We start from the raw sequence: 16,223 nt of genomic DNA on the forward strand, positions 1-16,223 counted from the left end.
CCATACAGATTCATGTCAAAAATACCGAACTATCCCTTTAATTTGGAGTAAAATGCTCTCAACCACTCATACATTTCTGACACATTTGGAAATGTTTATTTTTCTTTTTTTACAAACTGCAGTAATTATAAAAGAGTTCAAAACTGAGATTATTGGGTGGGGCAGGGGTAAAGCTATTTAATGAGGCTTAGGTCCTCGATGCTTTACTCTCATTTCCTGTTTACTTGCTTTCAAAAATAAAGGTCGCCAGAGCCTTTATTTGATTATTTTTAAGGTTGTGATATTTTTTAAGATAATTACATTTTCGAATGAAAAATATTTCCTCTTTAAAGCCTAATAATACTTAATCAGTTGATTGAGCTCAATAAGGAAATATCTTCCATCAGTCTAAAGAGAAGTTCAGCATAGAAATAAGTGACAAAAGACAGAATAGCTGATCCTGGAAAAGTCTATTTGTTGCTGAAAAATGTTTTCACAATATTGGGATTAGAGAACATTACTTAGTCCAAACTTGCTCATTTAATTATTTAAAAAGTTAAATATCAATTAATCTGTTTCCTGTATAAGGATTCTACTTCAGAAAAATTTACATACCGGTAATTTTAGTTCAGTCATTTGTTCATTTAATATATATTCTATATAATATAGTATATATATTATATATTCAATTTTATTCAGTATTTTTTTGTAAAATTGAATTGAATGATTTGATACAGGCCTTAATATCAGGGTTAGTAGATAAATGAACAAAAAATTGTAAATTTAGAACTTCAGTCATAGAACACTTTATCTAATGTTTGACCTTATCTTGAAAAAGCTTTTTTTTTTCTTTTTTTCTTATTAATTTTTATAGCACTTTACATTATCAGAATATCTTATTTTTTATATAGTGTATCTAATCTGGAAAATTAGCTTTTTTTTTTCCAAATGTATGACTTCACGTCCACATCAGAGCATGTTTAGGTTTATTTTTCTCACTAATATGTGGAACTGGTATAGAAATGTTTTAGCTTTTTTGGTGAGAATCTCCTTGGTTTGTTTCCTGTTTCTTATGGAACAAAAACTGTGATTTGAACTTTATCATCATGATATTCTTTGTTAGTTTTTAGATCGTTTAAATTCAGTTAGCATCCTCTTCTCTTCGCAGAGTATATCTGAGCCTTTCCAGATTGATCCTTCTCCTGCAGCTGAAGTAGAGGCTAGTTTAGCTAGTGAAAGGAGTGATGGTGATGATGATGAAGAAACTCTCAAGATTATCCACCAGAGACCTTTAAGTAGCAAAGTGGGATGTGATGAGCAGGAGCAAACTGAGCCACTGCAGCAGTAAGTGAGAATTTTCTAGTTCTAATTTAAAGTTGAATATTCCCAATAAAGGAAAATGATTAGATCCGTTTAGATGCAGATAAGTATGTTTGTTTTGTTTTTCCTCCTTTCCTTTAATTAGCGACCAAACATCGAAGGAGCTTTCTAAACTTCTCAAGTCTCCATCGTGCATTTCTTTAAACAACCCTTCAATACATCATGAGAACAAGGAACATAGGAAAGGTCTGAGAAATGGAAACGATAAAGTCCTGGAAACTCAAACGCAGAGGTGAGTCTTCAGACCGGAACAGAAAAAAAAGATTTGATATGAACTGATGCATGTTTCGATGAAAAGGTGGTAATACATTTTAAAGCCGTTATGTTTTGTTCCTTCAAGTGTCGTCTGCTTGAAATGATTTTCTTCTTTGAGATCAGGATAATTTTACTGACCTATGGACACACTTGTATTTCTGGAGCAGAAAAGTGGACTCAGACCACGACTCTCCACCTTATCCAAGCAGTCAGCGTTGTTCCGTCACCAGACCTCCTCCCTCATGCAGTCCGTCCTCTGCACGCAACAGAAGAAGGTTGGAGAGGAAAGCGTCTCCCAGCAGCAGCATGAGCAGCCTAACGGATGCCGGATCGGCATGGAGGAACTCCGAAGTTCAAACAGGAGGCAGGAAAGCGCCGCCTCAGGCGAGTTTTAGCTGTCATTTACAGATATGGCATCAGTTTATCTGTTCTATTCTAATCTATTCCGACATGTTTTCTTTTAACTACATTTTAAATCTTAATTGTTTCCTTAAAGTCATAAGGAAGCAGCTGTTAAAATGTTTGCATTTCCGAATTCTCCCGAGTGGTCCACGACTTTACACGAGTGAATAAAGTGAATGTGATTGGTCGTTTATGAAGGTGGCAGGGTTGTTGTGGCGGAAGGGTCGCAAGAACGTTTGGTTGTGGCCAGTTTGTTGGAAGCATCTTGCTATGGACAGCGGAAACATGCAAGAGGAGGAGAGTTTTGTGTCGGAGGTCATGGATGAGTCTCCTCCTTCATCCATTTTTTATTTAGATGAGGAAAGCGGGGACAAAGTTGTTGTGGAAGAGGACGCCAGAGCGGCAGAAGCTTGGTTTGGTGTAGAAGGCTTACAGCCGTACATGTTGAACACACGTGAACACTAGGATGTAACTCAATGATAAAGTAAATTATTTTTTTTTTTTTTCAACCATTGCGAATATTAGCTGGGACATATGAATCAAGATGCTATGACAGAAAGAATTTGAATGACAGATGAGCGTTGATATATGATTGGTCGAATTTAGGTGTTCAGGCTGACGTATAACTAACTGGCCTGCATAAAATAACAAAAAAAAAAACACAGATTTTAAGACTTTCTTAATTTTCTAACTTTTTGGACAATATCTTTTGATAAAGAGTACATTTATAAATGTGTTTAAGCCAGAATGATTTGACATTAAAATATAACTTCACTACGACTTTAACGCCATTTGTGCATACAGCCTTGTTGAGAATGCTCTAGATTTAGAATGGCTTTAAATGGGCTTTTTTATTTTTTTTTTTATCTATTTTTTTGCAATGTGACTTAAAGGTATAGTGGAAGACATTCTTTTTCTGGGTGGATCATCAAAACAAGTTGTCCCCCTATATATCAATCATTCTGGTGATATGTTTACGTATTATGTGGTGTGATAAAATAAACTGCATCAAAAATAAATAATAGCCTAAGGCTAGGCGCTTAGTCAATAAAACGGAAAAAATGTATATTTTGCTTATAGAGATTTTATTTTTGGTAAATCTTGGATTTGTTTCCCAAATCCGCTCCTCCGGCTTCCAAAGATCAGGGTGGCATCAGTTACTGTTCTTAGCTGTATACTCATAACTGTTAAACTAGCTGGGATAACACAAGATGCAAACATTTAGTTAGTTGAATTTTTTTGTTTTATGAAACATGATTTTTACACATCTTGAATTTTATTGCCCTTCAAATTATGGTCAGCTCCCCAAAAGGGATGAGTGAAATCAAAGCAAGTTTTCAAAAGTAATATGTGTTGTTTGTCATTTTGATTATGAAACTTAATTGAGAAACGATTGATTAATTGGATTTGGAAGAAAAAAGGGAGGTTATAGCTTTTTAAGCCATATTGCCCTGCTCCAGTTACTACCTGTTTTGGACCCAAAAGGGTCTTTTTATATATATATATATATATATATATATATATATATATATATATATATATATACACATACACTCAGCAAGTGCTTATTTTAAATAATCGTGGCTTCAAATCTGACAATAATGATGATGATTATATTTGATTACATTATTGAGCAGCAATTGTTTTATCACTCTGTTTTCCAAGCAGCTGTATTTTATCGTTTATTACAACAAACTGGGAAGTGGTTGTAAAGAATCTGAGAATCTGACACTCCTCCACATAATTAACATTATGTTAGAGACATTTGAACCTTGCTGTCTAATTGTTATCCAACACGTTGCTCTGGCTTTGTGGATTCTCATCATTGATTACACAAACTAAAGGCTTGACAAACACATGTTAATATATACACGTCTTTTTTCTGATCAGGATCGGATCATCTCTCCAGAAACAGACAGTGGGTTTGTTGGTTCAGAAAGCAGCCGTCTGCCTCCTGCAGCAGTTCCCCTTCTTTCCCACCAGAGGGCAACAGAGAGGTCATTATTCCAGCAGCATTTTACCACCATCTTCTCATTTTGCTTACTTTTCTTTCCTTACACCATAGCAGTTGTAAGGACAGGATTTATAGCATTTTTTCTTTTATCTCACCTGTTCTTTCTCTCTTTGTTTTTTGGAATTTCCTGATTCGGTCCAACAGTGTTTCTGCACCTCAGGACGGAAGCTCTAAGAGACAGCAGCCAGCATCTCTGTCCCCAAGTCACTGGGATCAGGAGCCCATAGATGACCCCACACTCGACTTCAATCAGAGGAGGAGAAGCAGGCAGAGGAGGCGTAACCTCTCCTACTCTCCTAAAGGCTTCATCAGTCAGAAAAAACAGGACAGAACGGATGATAGATCCAGTGATCTTGCGATAAGTGACTCAAGTACAACTAGAAGCAACGGTAAAAATCCACTCAAGATGATGTAAAAAGTTTTTTGATGGGTTTATATCTCAAATTCTCATCATCTGAACAGCGATTGAACCTTTTTTGAGGGTTTTTGCCTTTATGTTTCACACGTGTTTATCTTGTTTAAGGTTGACATAATTTTCTCAGTGTCACTTCACCTTTATGAGTCAACATTCTCGCTTTAACATATTTTATAAACATATTGACACAAAATACAGAACAAATAATTTTGTGAAACTAAAATTACTTTAATGCAATAAAAAACCCAAACCTGCTCATTGAATGATTGTTTCTGAACATTAAAATGTAAAAACAGTGACATATATGTACCCTTTATTTTAACTCTCATTCCTAGTATTTCTTTTGCAACAAACTTATTCTATTGAATACAACCAAAACTAATATGTTCCAAACTTTTCTTATTATTAGATATTAGAGTTTATAATTTCAAGCAGGAATGCTTTTTACCAGAGTGCTTAAACACTTTTCTTCAGGTTTAGTTTATTAGTTGGGACAGAGTGGTCCTACAGTCCTAAATGTGAACATATAAATCTCTGTTAGTTGGAACCGAGTTGACAACATTAAGTGAAAATATTCAAGTATGTTTAATTTTTAGTTTTCAGTGTTTTCCTGCTGCTCTGTCTGTTTCTACAGCCGCCTCGGCCTCTGAGGAGCAGCAGAGCGACCCCTTCACTGGAACTATAGCCTCCCCACTCAGCTCCCACTCCACCTCCAGACCAGTTGCCAGCCGTCGCCACGGTGACCCTCTCAGAGCACCAAACTCCAGCCAGGCAGGGAATCACAAGTGAGTGTAACTGCAGGTGCCATGGCGATAACTGAGTAAACAAGGCAGTTGCTCGGAGCAACTCCTGCAAACAAGTGCATTTAAAGCCAGATCTAAACAAGGACGTATTCTAGATCCAGCTCACATGGATGGAACTAGATCATCATTAGGAACAACTGTGGCTACAGATCTATTAAAGTTACTTGGATTTTCTTTTCTTCTTTTGGTCTAAAAATAATTTATTTGACGATTTCTGTGACCAAACAAATGTACAAATCATTCAGTAAGACCTATTATAATCTTTATGCAGGACATATGAGATGAATACAAGCTTGTATGTTTATAGTCTTGTAATTTCAAATGGTTGTAATTTGCTGATGTGTTCAGGAAGCCTAGGTTGCCTTAGATATAAATAAAAAATTATATTGCCAGATAAACCTGTTTTTATGCTACAGCCAGAATTTCTCAAACACTCACAGATTGATATGACAGGCCGATTAGTAGGAAACTCTGGATTAAAAGCTCTGCTAAGGGGTAGAACAAAATGTTATCGGAGGAAGAGAACACCTGTGGATCCCTTAAAATGAGCCGAAGGGTCTTTGTTTATGCAGGTTACATTTTTCTGCAAATCTGTGCTTCTCAGCTTTGTACTTATTAGGCTTCTGTAGTTCAGAGCAACTTAGTTCATCCTTTTTATAACTTATAAACTAGCTCACACCACTGCAAACAGCTTGTAGGTTATCTTTTAATTGCCTCCAGTGGCAACACCTGCAGAGTTTTTTTTTACCGTTTAATTTTATTGTTTGGATTTAGTTGTAGATTGAATTTAGCTACACGGGTTTTTGATCAAAAAGCAATATTATTAGATTACAAACACACTCTAAATGCCTCACATTGTGTTATTATTGGAATAAGTTAGCTTTTTTATATTCTATTTTCTTTAAGACTCATGTATAATCCTTCTTAATTCTCTGTATTTTATTTCAGAATCTGCAGCTTTTGAATGAGATTACTTATAGGAGGTACATTCTATTGTTCGCTGCATGGTTTGGTGTTGCATGTTTATTTTCAGAGCGTGTCAGTGTGTTTATTATGAGACTGACTGCTATGTACTAATCTGATTTGAACAAAGCTTGACCTGAGATCTTCACATTAAAGCCGATTTTCTGCTCACATTATTTGGAGTTTACTGATAATTACCAGAGATGTCTTTGTGTGGGTTATTGATTTATACTGAATCTAAACTTCCAGGTAGATTAATTTTTATGGTTCTGTTGTCTTCTTTTTTATCAGGGATGTATTAAAGACACTTCAGCATGAAGTAGATAGACTCAAGGAGAAACTGGATAGCTCTCTGAGAAAAAAGGAGCCTCTCAGCGCTGTGACAGCAGCTCCTTCAGCTCAGAAGAGCTGCTCTCATCGCGACACCTCTTCACCCCTAATCAGGTCTGTTTTTATCCTCTGTGTGCAGATAAAAACTGGATTTTTATCTGCTGTTTTTACTGATTTCTGTTCAAAATGACTCCCATGACAAACCCGATTAAAACACGGTTTATGTGTTTAAAATGAGAACATGAATTATTTTCAAACTTGTTCCTTTTTTATTGCCGCAAATAACAGTCAGTTCAACCAATCAGCAACCTGTTGGTGTAAGTCGGACAACCTTGAAATAATGTTAATGAATAATTTTATTGGGCACAGTCTTCTCTGGAAGCAGCCTCTCATCATCCTGCTCTCTGACTTTGAACATTTGACCTTTCTGCCTCCTTCTACATCCAATCTTTCAGACAGGGAAGACATGTTTCATCCACAGCCCTCTTCCTCTGAACTTTAGAGTTTCTCTGTCAGTTTTAGTTCTAAAGTTTGACCTGGCCCTTACAAAACTTCCATTTCCATCAGGATGACGCCAAAAATTAACCTTTTTGACGTCATGAGCACAAGTTGTGGTTTGGTTTCATGGGGTGATAAACTCATCCTTTCAATATATTTGGCTGATTTGTTCAACTCACTTCTTATGGTAGACATATGATGAACATAAGAGATTGATGCAACTTTAGGAAACTCCTCTTAAAGGTGCTGTAGGAGATCTTTTCTGATGCATTTTTTTTACTTAAAGATCTCCCCACAGCCAGGTGCAGTAGGAGATCTTTTCTGATGCATTTTTTTTACTTAAAGATCTCCCCACAGCCGCTTAGTAAGCAGTGAAATAGAAGGTCTGGAAGTGAAACTAAAATAAATGCTCCCCGCTACAGTGAGAAATCAATGAATAACCCCAACCAATCACAAAAGATAGTCTGTTGTACACGATTGCTTCCTGACACGTCAGTCATGGTCGTCTGCTTGTCCCTCCCCGTGTGCGTACCCTGACACATGAACGAATCGACCCTCCAATGCTCGTGCAGGACGCCATGGCTGGACGCTAGCCACTGTTATGCTACGTTCACACCTAAAGCAGCAAGAGCAGCAAAAAAGAAAAAAAACTTCATGACATTGACAAAACATTGTAGAATATGAAATATATTCCTTGAGGGTTTGTTACATTTTTATTCTTCGTTCTTTGTATCCAGGGAATGTTGGAGTGATGTCAGTCTGGCGAGGAGATCGACTCGATCTATCGACTCACTCGACCAGGAATCTGTTTCCTGTAAACCATCGAGAGCGACTACATATGCTTCCCCAAAACAGCAGCAACAAAGCCATGTCTGTAAGTTCATCTAAAAAGATGCATGGTCGATGGCATCAAATTAAACTTACAGCCTGTTTTATGAACTGTAGTTAAATATTCAATCCCTAACTGAATAATTTGTGAGATCATTTAAAAGAATTCATCAATCTGATGATGATCGGTATCTGTTATCCTGGGGTTTTTCATGAGCATGGTGGATGTGAAATGTTGCGACCTTTTTGCATAAATTCATCCTATATTTTGGCTTCATTAAAGACATGTTGTTCGATGGATCATGTGTTTTCAGTAAGGAGATCAGATGTGGAGCAGCAGGTGTCCAGATGTACCCAAACATCTGTACCAGCTCACAGCCTCCCTACGGTCAATGTGCGCAGCAGGAACACACAGACATGTAAGGATTTCAGCATCATCTTTCTCAAAGCTTAACCTTTTTGAGCACATAGCTTAAGGCTGTTGTCAGACCTCTTCTATTTTAAATGAAATATAATTATGCAGGTTGAGTGGTGAAGGTGAAAGAGCTTTATTCACTGTTTTGATTTGTGGGTATTTATTTATTTTTTTTTTTTTACAGGGATGTCTCCGGCTCCTAGTTCTTCTGATGAACCTGACGTCAGAGATCAGAGTCTTCACTGTCTTCAGTGTTCGTCTGTCCTCAGAGGACCTGCTGAACGTAAGTCATTCAGATTCATCATTAAAAAAAAAAAATCTAAACCTGTTTCTGAATTCATCCCTTATACACACTGAGATGTACCATGAGTTATCTGTTCTGCATGACATGTGCTAGTAGGGCCACTTGGTGGCAGCAGAGAGCTATCAGGTCCTACACCATCATTGGACACCTCAGACCTTGCAAATGCTGTTTAAAACTCTATATAGAGATTGTTTTGCTGATTTATGCTGGGATATATTTAAAGGAAATACATTTATTGAGCAGATAATTGTTTCTATTTCCAGATTGTTACAGAAACCATCCCTCCACTGACTTAAACCGCCAGCCAACCGAATCCTCTGACAGAGCCTCCAGTAGGAGATACACTGCAGCTTCAGTTCCACCCCCAGCCCTGCAGTATGTGCCTTGTTACCCACCCCAACTTTTGTAAGTCGCCTGAATGAAGAACAAGGTTTGACCAAACAAAATACTGGTTAATAAAGTGGTGGTGAAGTATTCAGCAACATTTATAGTGGAATTTTTTTTTCCATAGCTTTCCATGTCAAAGCCAGGAAGATGTTGGCCGTATTAACCTACTAGAATTAGTTTTAAATGGTTTACTTTGAATTAATACAGCATTGAAATATCTTAAAATCTAATATGTATTTGTTTTTCATCTTTAATCTCTTAAAAATAAACATACTGACATTTGAAGGAATTCTTTATGCATAAACATATTTCAAGATATCTCAAAAACTGGAGTTGGATCTGATATCTAAACTAATCTCATTTACTCATTTGCTGGTTTAACAGCACAACAATGATTAAATATATAATCAAGTCATCTGTAAAGACAGCCACACACACAAACTAAAGTCAGCATCTGGGATCTCTGAGCAAAAGTAACTCCTACATCAGGCTCAGAGAACTTAAGAGAGCATTAAGCTGCAGCTTTATTCCTCTTTAGGTCACTGCGTTACCAGCAGGACTTTTACTGTTTGTTCCTACAAGGTAGAAAGACCAGATCCTGAAGCTCATCTTAATGATAAAGGCACACTTAGTGTATCTACTGGTACTTACTGTAAGATCTTATGCAATGTTATCAGTAACTGGTTCACATGCTATTACTTATAATGGAGAAATGTGGGAATTTTTCCTCTTAAATTACCTAAAGTTTTTTTTGTTTTTCCTTGACAGACTAAGTGTAATGTCTGTGTAAAAAAGGTTTATTTCTAAACCATTTGCCAAAAATAATATTAAAGGCAATACCAGAAAACACCAAATATGAAAGGAATCACCAAAACAAATCATTATAGGAACATGTTCAAAAAAGGAAAGAAGTACGTCTCTGTCATTAAAATGTCCTTGAAATGCTACATACGTTAACTTTAACTTAATTTTCAAATAATAATCAATGTGTAAAATTGATTGAATCCACACTGCATCCAGCCAATGTTACTAAAAAGGCAGAAATCAGAGGAGCACACGTTACCTGAAAGGGATACAAGCTGTGTCGTAATAAGTTCATTCATTTAGTGCAACAGATTCATAGGGGGAAAAAAACTTGATAAAAAATGATGTGTAGTGACTATTTGTAAATTAAGTGATCAAACTGAACTTGACTGTGACCACATTAATCCATTAGTGCAGCTGGTTTGTGGTCCCTAAAAGACGTCTAAAATTCCAATTCCATGGTGAATTTTTCCAAGCTTGCAGGCAAGAAAGAATAAAAACAATGCCTGTTTACAGAATCTCCTATCTTATGCTCTCCTTGCTGCATTCAGTTGACTCACTAAATAAATGAATAAACTAAACAAAATGATAAACTACACATTTATCCTAAACACCTACAGGAAACAAAGCTATTCTTTAGAAATGTACTAGAAAATTTACACATTTCAGGACAATTCAGCTGCCTGTGAGACGGCGCTTAGGGTATCAGGGAGACACAGCAGCTGTCGCACTGTCATGAGACAATGACAGTAGATCATTACTGCCTTCACATGAAGTCACTAAACTCACTGAAAACTGAGAAAAAAGTGAGTAGATTGGTGTCCATTTCAAAAAAGAAAAAAGAAGGTGCCAGAGAGGTATACAAAGTTCCCTAATGTAGGCGCAAAGTCACTAAGTAAGCAGCTCTGGTCTGTCGTCTCCAGCAGGCTGCAGCCACCAGTCAGATTCATCCATAAACCAGCCTCACAGCACAATGGATTTTTTTGTTTTTTTTTAAAGTTTAAATTTGAACATTTCATGATATTAAAGTAAATGTTAAACTCCTCCTTTTTAATTTTTTTCCTAAACGTTTCACAGCTTTTATTTTGCTCTGGTGGTGTGCCACAACTAATTACATGTAGCGGAAACCCTGGCCTCTATCATTACAAACATAAAATGAATCCATATCAAAATAAAGCAGAGTATAGATTCAAAGATAATTTTGGCTGTATTCCAAATATTTTTCTGATTTCTACCAGCACTTATAACATTTTTTGGGCTCCCAGTGACCTGTGGTGTTAAAGAAAAGCGAGTGGTAGAAATACAGGAAGCCAAAAAGGTCCCAATTTGCAGCTTTCCAGCACCTGAAAAAAATAGAGTTTAAATGTGCCAGCAGGTGTGAACTAAACACTTAATGGCTCTAACCGTCACAACAGGTATGTGGTTAACATTTAATCTATTCTCACATTAGAGGACCTTATTTATTTTTGTCTTAACTTTTATTTTGAAAGACCAAGGTATCCTTTATCTTTTTCTTTCCTTATTCTAGAGAGATGGCCTTCTGGTTGGTTAAGCAGATGGTCTGTAGAGCATTACTAATTCAGTTTAGAAAAGGTGGTATTACACTTGACCAATTTAACTATGATTTCCACTATAAAAATGTTATTTTGAAACTAGTCCTGCTACGGAGAACCTGGCCACTAGTTCTTGATCTTCTGGAAGACGCAGATTTCTGTCTCGCACAATATCCAGGACTTGGACTGAAACTGTCACATTCTTTGTGAGCTACTCCTGAAATCAATATTTCTGCAGCCATGACTTTCTGGAACATTGCAGCAGAGTCAAAGGTTGATATACCAAGCTATACCAGGCTGCACTGATAGGAAAGAATCCCCAGCCAAGTAGGGACTGCATTTACAGTATGGTACGTCAACAAGCAGGCATGTATTTAAAATCATTTTTTGTTGGTATATTGTAAAATCAACATTTTCAGTGAAACATAATTTGGGTTTTTAATTATAAGATATAAAACTATTTTAAAATGCTAAGCTGCTATAATTAATTAAATAAATTCACTTTTTGATCATTTACGGGGAGTGGGTGATTATGTATGGGGCTCCGATTGTAAAGTTAGGCAGTAAAGAAAATTAGGATTTATGGTTATTTAGAGTGTTTTAAGAGAAGAATAAAGGGCTTATTTTTTTTCCCCGAATCATTTTTCTCCCCCTGTAATTCATTTAATTATAAAAATCTTACTTTGTTAAAAAAAAAAATATTTAGCTCTAAACTAAATATTTAGTTTGTTAAATATTTAGCTCCAAACTAAATATTTAGTTTGTTAAATATTTAGCTCCAAACTAAATATTTGGTTTGTTAAATAAATATTTAGCTCCAAATTAGATATTTATTTAACAAACTAAATATTCAGCTATCTATGAGCTAGATAAATATTTAGCTAGCTTGGTGCAAGCTAAATTTTTAGCTAGCTCCAAGTTAGCTAGATATTTATTTGGAGCTAAATATTTATTTAACAAACTAAATTTTTAGTTTAGAGCTTAAGATTTATCAAACTAAATATTTGATTTGAAAACTTAATATGTAGTATGGAGCTAAATATTTAGGAAACTAAATTTTTAATTTGCAAACTAAATATTAATTTAACAAAGTAAGATTTTTTATAAATGAATGAATTTCAATTCAGTTTATTTCTATAGCGCCAATTCACAGCACGTCATCTCAAGGAACTTTACAGTTCACCAGATCATACAGTCAAATTGATTTAAAGTTTTCTATCTAAGGAAAACCAGTTGATTGCATCGACTCACTGACTCGAATGCAATCCCTCACACTAAGCATGCTTGTAGCGACAGTGGAGAGGAAAAACTCCCTTTTAACAGGAAGAAACCTCCAGCAGAACCAGGCTCAGTGTGAGCGGCCATCTGCCGAGGCCGATACAAAAAGCAGCTGTAAAAGGCAACCCCATCCAGGAAACACAGAGCCAGGCAGACGAGCTCTGAGCCAGCTCCCATGTCAGAGCATGAAGATAACACATCCGGCCAGTCACAATCAGAGAAACAGGACTACACCGGAAACAGGCCGATCTCCAACATCTATAAACAAAGGTGTTGATGGAAGCAGCACAGCTGATATTTCTCTCCATAATGGAGTCACAGCCAAACAGGAACAGATGAGGCAAAGCTACTATGAGAAAAAGCAGAGAGAGCAGAACGTTAGAGATTGAACTAACAGATTCTGCACAGCGGGAGAATAGAGAGAGAATGAAACAGAATGATCAAATAGGGGTCCCTATGTCTTCCTGGAGTCTAAGCCTATAGCAGCATAACTATAGTGATAGCTCAGGATAACCTGAGCCACTCTAACTATAAGCTTTATCATGAAGGATGGAAAAAAAGACTAGAAGAAAATGACCCCCTATTTTTCTCTTAAAACACACTAAATAACCATATTGCTCCTAATTTTTTACTACGTAACTTTACAAATGGCACCCAATAGAATGTGATCCTCAGATGTAAAAAGTCCTAAAGTTATAGTATTATTTATTTCTTTATTTTTACCAAGATGTACATGTTTCCATTTTATAGATTGTGCCCCACTCCTGTGTATACGTCTGACATCATAGAGTCAGGACTGATGAGACGCTCCAAAGAGAAGACTGGGCCGAGAAGACGCTCCCGCTCTGACGGTCACCGTTCAGTGGATGGCTCTCTGGACAGAGCCATCAGAGCAGCTCAGAACATGAAACAGACATCCAGACACATGGCTTTCTCTCTGGCTTCAGGTCTGCAGTACCATAAGCTGCTCACTCAGTCCTGCAGCCACTAGACTCCAGACACCAGAGAAGAGTAAACCCAGTAGTTCAGGTTAGTTCTGGGTGAGGCAGGACAGCAACTCGACCGCAGTGAAAATAAATCTTTCAGTTTATAATGTTACACTGATTCATACTCAGGAAAAACGTTTCTGTTGATGTTTTGAAGTTGATTTTTCTGCTCCTGAAAGGGAATTTATTTCATGTTTACATTAGACGATTTGCTGCCATACACTAAAATGACTTGTTTTCCAATAATGAAGTAATGTAGATACTATTTTAATTTATTTATAGAATATAAAGAAAAAAATCAGTTTTTATAAATCCTGTTTGTGCTTTTATATATTTATTAGCTCTTTCTTGTAGAAATCTGAAACTAACTTCACACATGTATAAAAAATGTTTTTAACACAGTCTGATTCTGTATCTTATTTACACACTGCCTGCAGAGATCCATCTTATTATAGAATACCAGAGCAACATTAATTCATGTTATCAAGGTTATGTGACCATTGTTTCTTGGACATATTGACTGACGACTTGTCCACATCTACACCGACCAGCAGATGATGACGCTGGCTGAGCCAGTTTAAATGGTTCTTTGAGTTAAATCAAAACAAAAAGCTAAACTAGACAAACTGTACTAACTCAACTTTCTGTGTATATAATGGGGCATTTCAGTAGTTTTCATTTTTGTCTAGAACAGTTTTTTTTTTTTTTTTTTGTGGGTGTGTGTTAAGAGTTTAAAGTGAAAAAGGATTATTCTGTTTTGGGAAAAAGTGTCAGGCTCAGTAAATTAGATGAAGATGATTTAATCATCAATTCAATTCTTCTAACAGATTCTTTTTTGGATTTAGGTTTAGACTGATGATGCCTTTTTTTTTTTTTTAACCTAAACCATCTTGTAGCTTAGGTCATATGTTTAGGGAAACCGTCCTGCTAGAAGCTGAACCGACACCCTTACCCTCAAGTCTTTTGCCTTAAACAGGTTTTCTTCTAACATTGGTGAATATTTATCTCCTCCGATCTACATCTTTTTATTACTGTAGCTTGCTTGGCCCTGCAGAAAAAAGCCCACCCTGGATTTATGCTGCCACCATGTTTCAGCATGAAGACGATGAAGATAAGGAGTTTTGTGTTTTGCATGTACCCCAAAAAGTTACATTTTTAGTTTCATCTGTGACTAAAAACATGGTTTTTGATCAATCTAAAGCAGGATTTCTTCTGGCAATCACCGTCCATCTTCAGGCGAATCCTAAATGTCGGATTGGTAGATCGCAAAACTAGCAGTTGTTTAGTCAAGATTATATTACCCGAGCTGTGGGTCTCTGCAGCTCCTCCAGAGTTACCCTGGGCCTTTTGGCTGCTTTTCTTATCAATGCTCTCCTTCCCCGTCCTGTCGGTTCAGGTGGACAGTCTTGTCTTGGTTGGTTTGTAGATGTCTGATACACTTTCCAATTTTAATAGATTGCAAAAATGTGCATGCTTTTAAAATGAAAGAAAAATATAAATTTTTGTATATTTTACCCCAAGTTATGATAATTTCTACTAAAAATCAAGAGAAAATGCAGTTAAATGTTTGGTTGTAAAATGATGCAACGTTAAAAGTCCAACGGTGGTGTGATTCTGATTTAAAGCAGAATTAAATGTAATTTTTCTATGTAAATCTATGTTTGATAAGGTTAACAGTTGATCTTTAACAGTTTTGGTCTTTGCAAGAAAATATTTTTGGCTGTCCAGAATTTTCCAGGAAACAGCCTCATTTAAGTTTTTCTTAGAACGCATTTTCTTCTTTTCAGTCAAACCTGTGCGCATAATACTGTCTTTATTTTATAAACTAACAATTGAAAGAATGTAATATGCAATGGAAGCCAATTTATTAGACAGCCTTAGTACAGAATGGGTACACATGGAAGTACTGTTTGTGCTTACACACTCGCAAACATACAATCTCAATAAGTGAGACACTTTTAAGACTGACTATTCTTTTTTTTCTTTATAAATAACTTTTAAATAAATAAGGAAATTGGGCAAAATAAAGCTTATACAACAGTGAATGATGATTAAAAGTATTTGCATCACAGAAAAGTCATTGTAGTGCAATATACAACTTGTTTTGCCTGGAAAGAGGCTATGGGAGAGACGCAGTATCACATAGTTTTAGTTTTTTTTTTATCTTTGCAAAGCCATTCAACTTTAGGGAAGGGGTTTACATTGCACCAGAGGAAAAAAAAAACTGACAAAGTATAATATTTTACCTAGTTTACCTCTAACATCTAGAGCTAAAACATCACTAACAGTGGCTTCACATTAGCAAATTAAAGAAAAGGTTTCACTACTGCACTGTTGTAAAATAAATCACCATTCAACAGTAAGACGCTTAAACAGCAACATATGGCAGATACACAACACTACTCAGTGCATGGCCCAGTGACATTATTACTAATGAAAAGACCTTAGTCTGACAATTACAATACTGAAACACAACTGGACCTTTTTTTAGGATTACTCATTAGATATCAGCAAGCAACAGCCTTTTTAACAACAAGTCGTTTCAGAGTGGAAAAAAAAAAGAGTGCAGGACGCTACAGGAAAGGCAGTCGGAGGAGGGATGGTTTTAGCTTAAATGTAATTCTTGTTT

The 16,223-nt window shown here is 36.2% G+C and overlaps 1 protein-coding gene across 1 annotated transcript; it reads left to right on the top strand.

Annotated features, from left to right (window-relative positions):
* The first annotated feature begins 1,758 nt into the window (after positions 1-1,758).
* LOC107083743 (AT-hook-containing transcription factor-like) lies at positions 1,759-14,851 on the top strand. The gene is made up of 10 exons (XM_015373183.1): positions 1,759-1,998; positions 3,907-4,013; positions 4,175-4,419; positions 5,080-5,230; positions 6,503-6,655; positions 7,777-7,913; positions 8,182-8,286; positions 8,467-8,565; positions 8,850-8,991; positions 13,359-14,851. The coding sequence occupies exons 1-10, from the start codon at positions 1,921-1,923 to the stop codon at positions 13,597-13,599; spliced, it is 1,458 nt and encodes a 485-aa protein (XP_015228669.1). The 5' UTR covers positions 1,759-1,920; the 3' UTR covers positions 13,600-14,851.
* Positions 14,852-16,223: the final 1,372 nt, after the last annotated feature.

This window comes from Cyprinodon variegatus, unplaced genomic scaffold, assembly GCF_000732505.1.
Source record: "Cyprinodon variegatus isolate N-32 unplaced genomic scaffold, C_variegatus-1.0 Scaffold82, whole genome shotgun sequence".
NCBI classification, from domain to species: Eukaryota; Metazoa; Chordata; class Actinopteri; order Cyprinodontiformes; family Cyprinodontidae; genus Cyprinodon; species Cyprinodon variegatus.

Coding starts and splice junctions, on each gene's coding strand:
- LOC107083743 (XM_015373183.1), top strand. CDS start 1,921: ATGAGCAGCCTAACGGATGCCGGATCGGCATGGAGGAACTCCGAAGTT. Junction 8,566..8,849: donor CCTCAGAGGACCTGCTGAAC/GTAAGTCATTCA, acceptor TTCTATTTCCAG/ATTGTTACAGAAACCATCCC. Junction 8,992..13,358: donor TGTTACCCACCCCAACTTTT/GTAAGTCGCCTG, acceptor TCCATTTTATAG/ATTGTGCCCCACTCCTGTGT.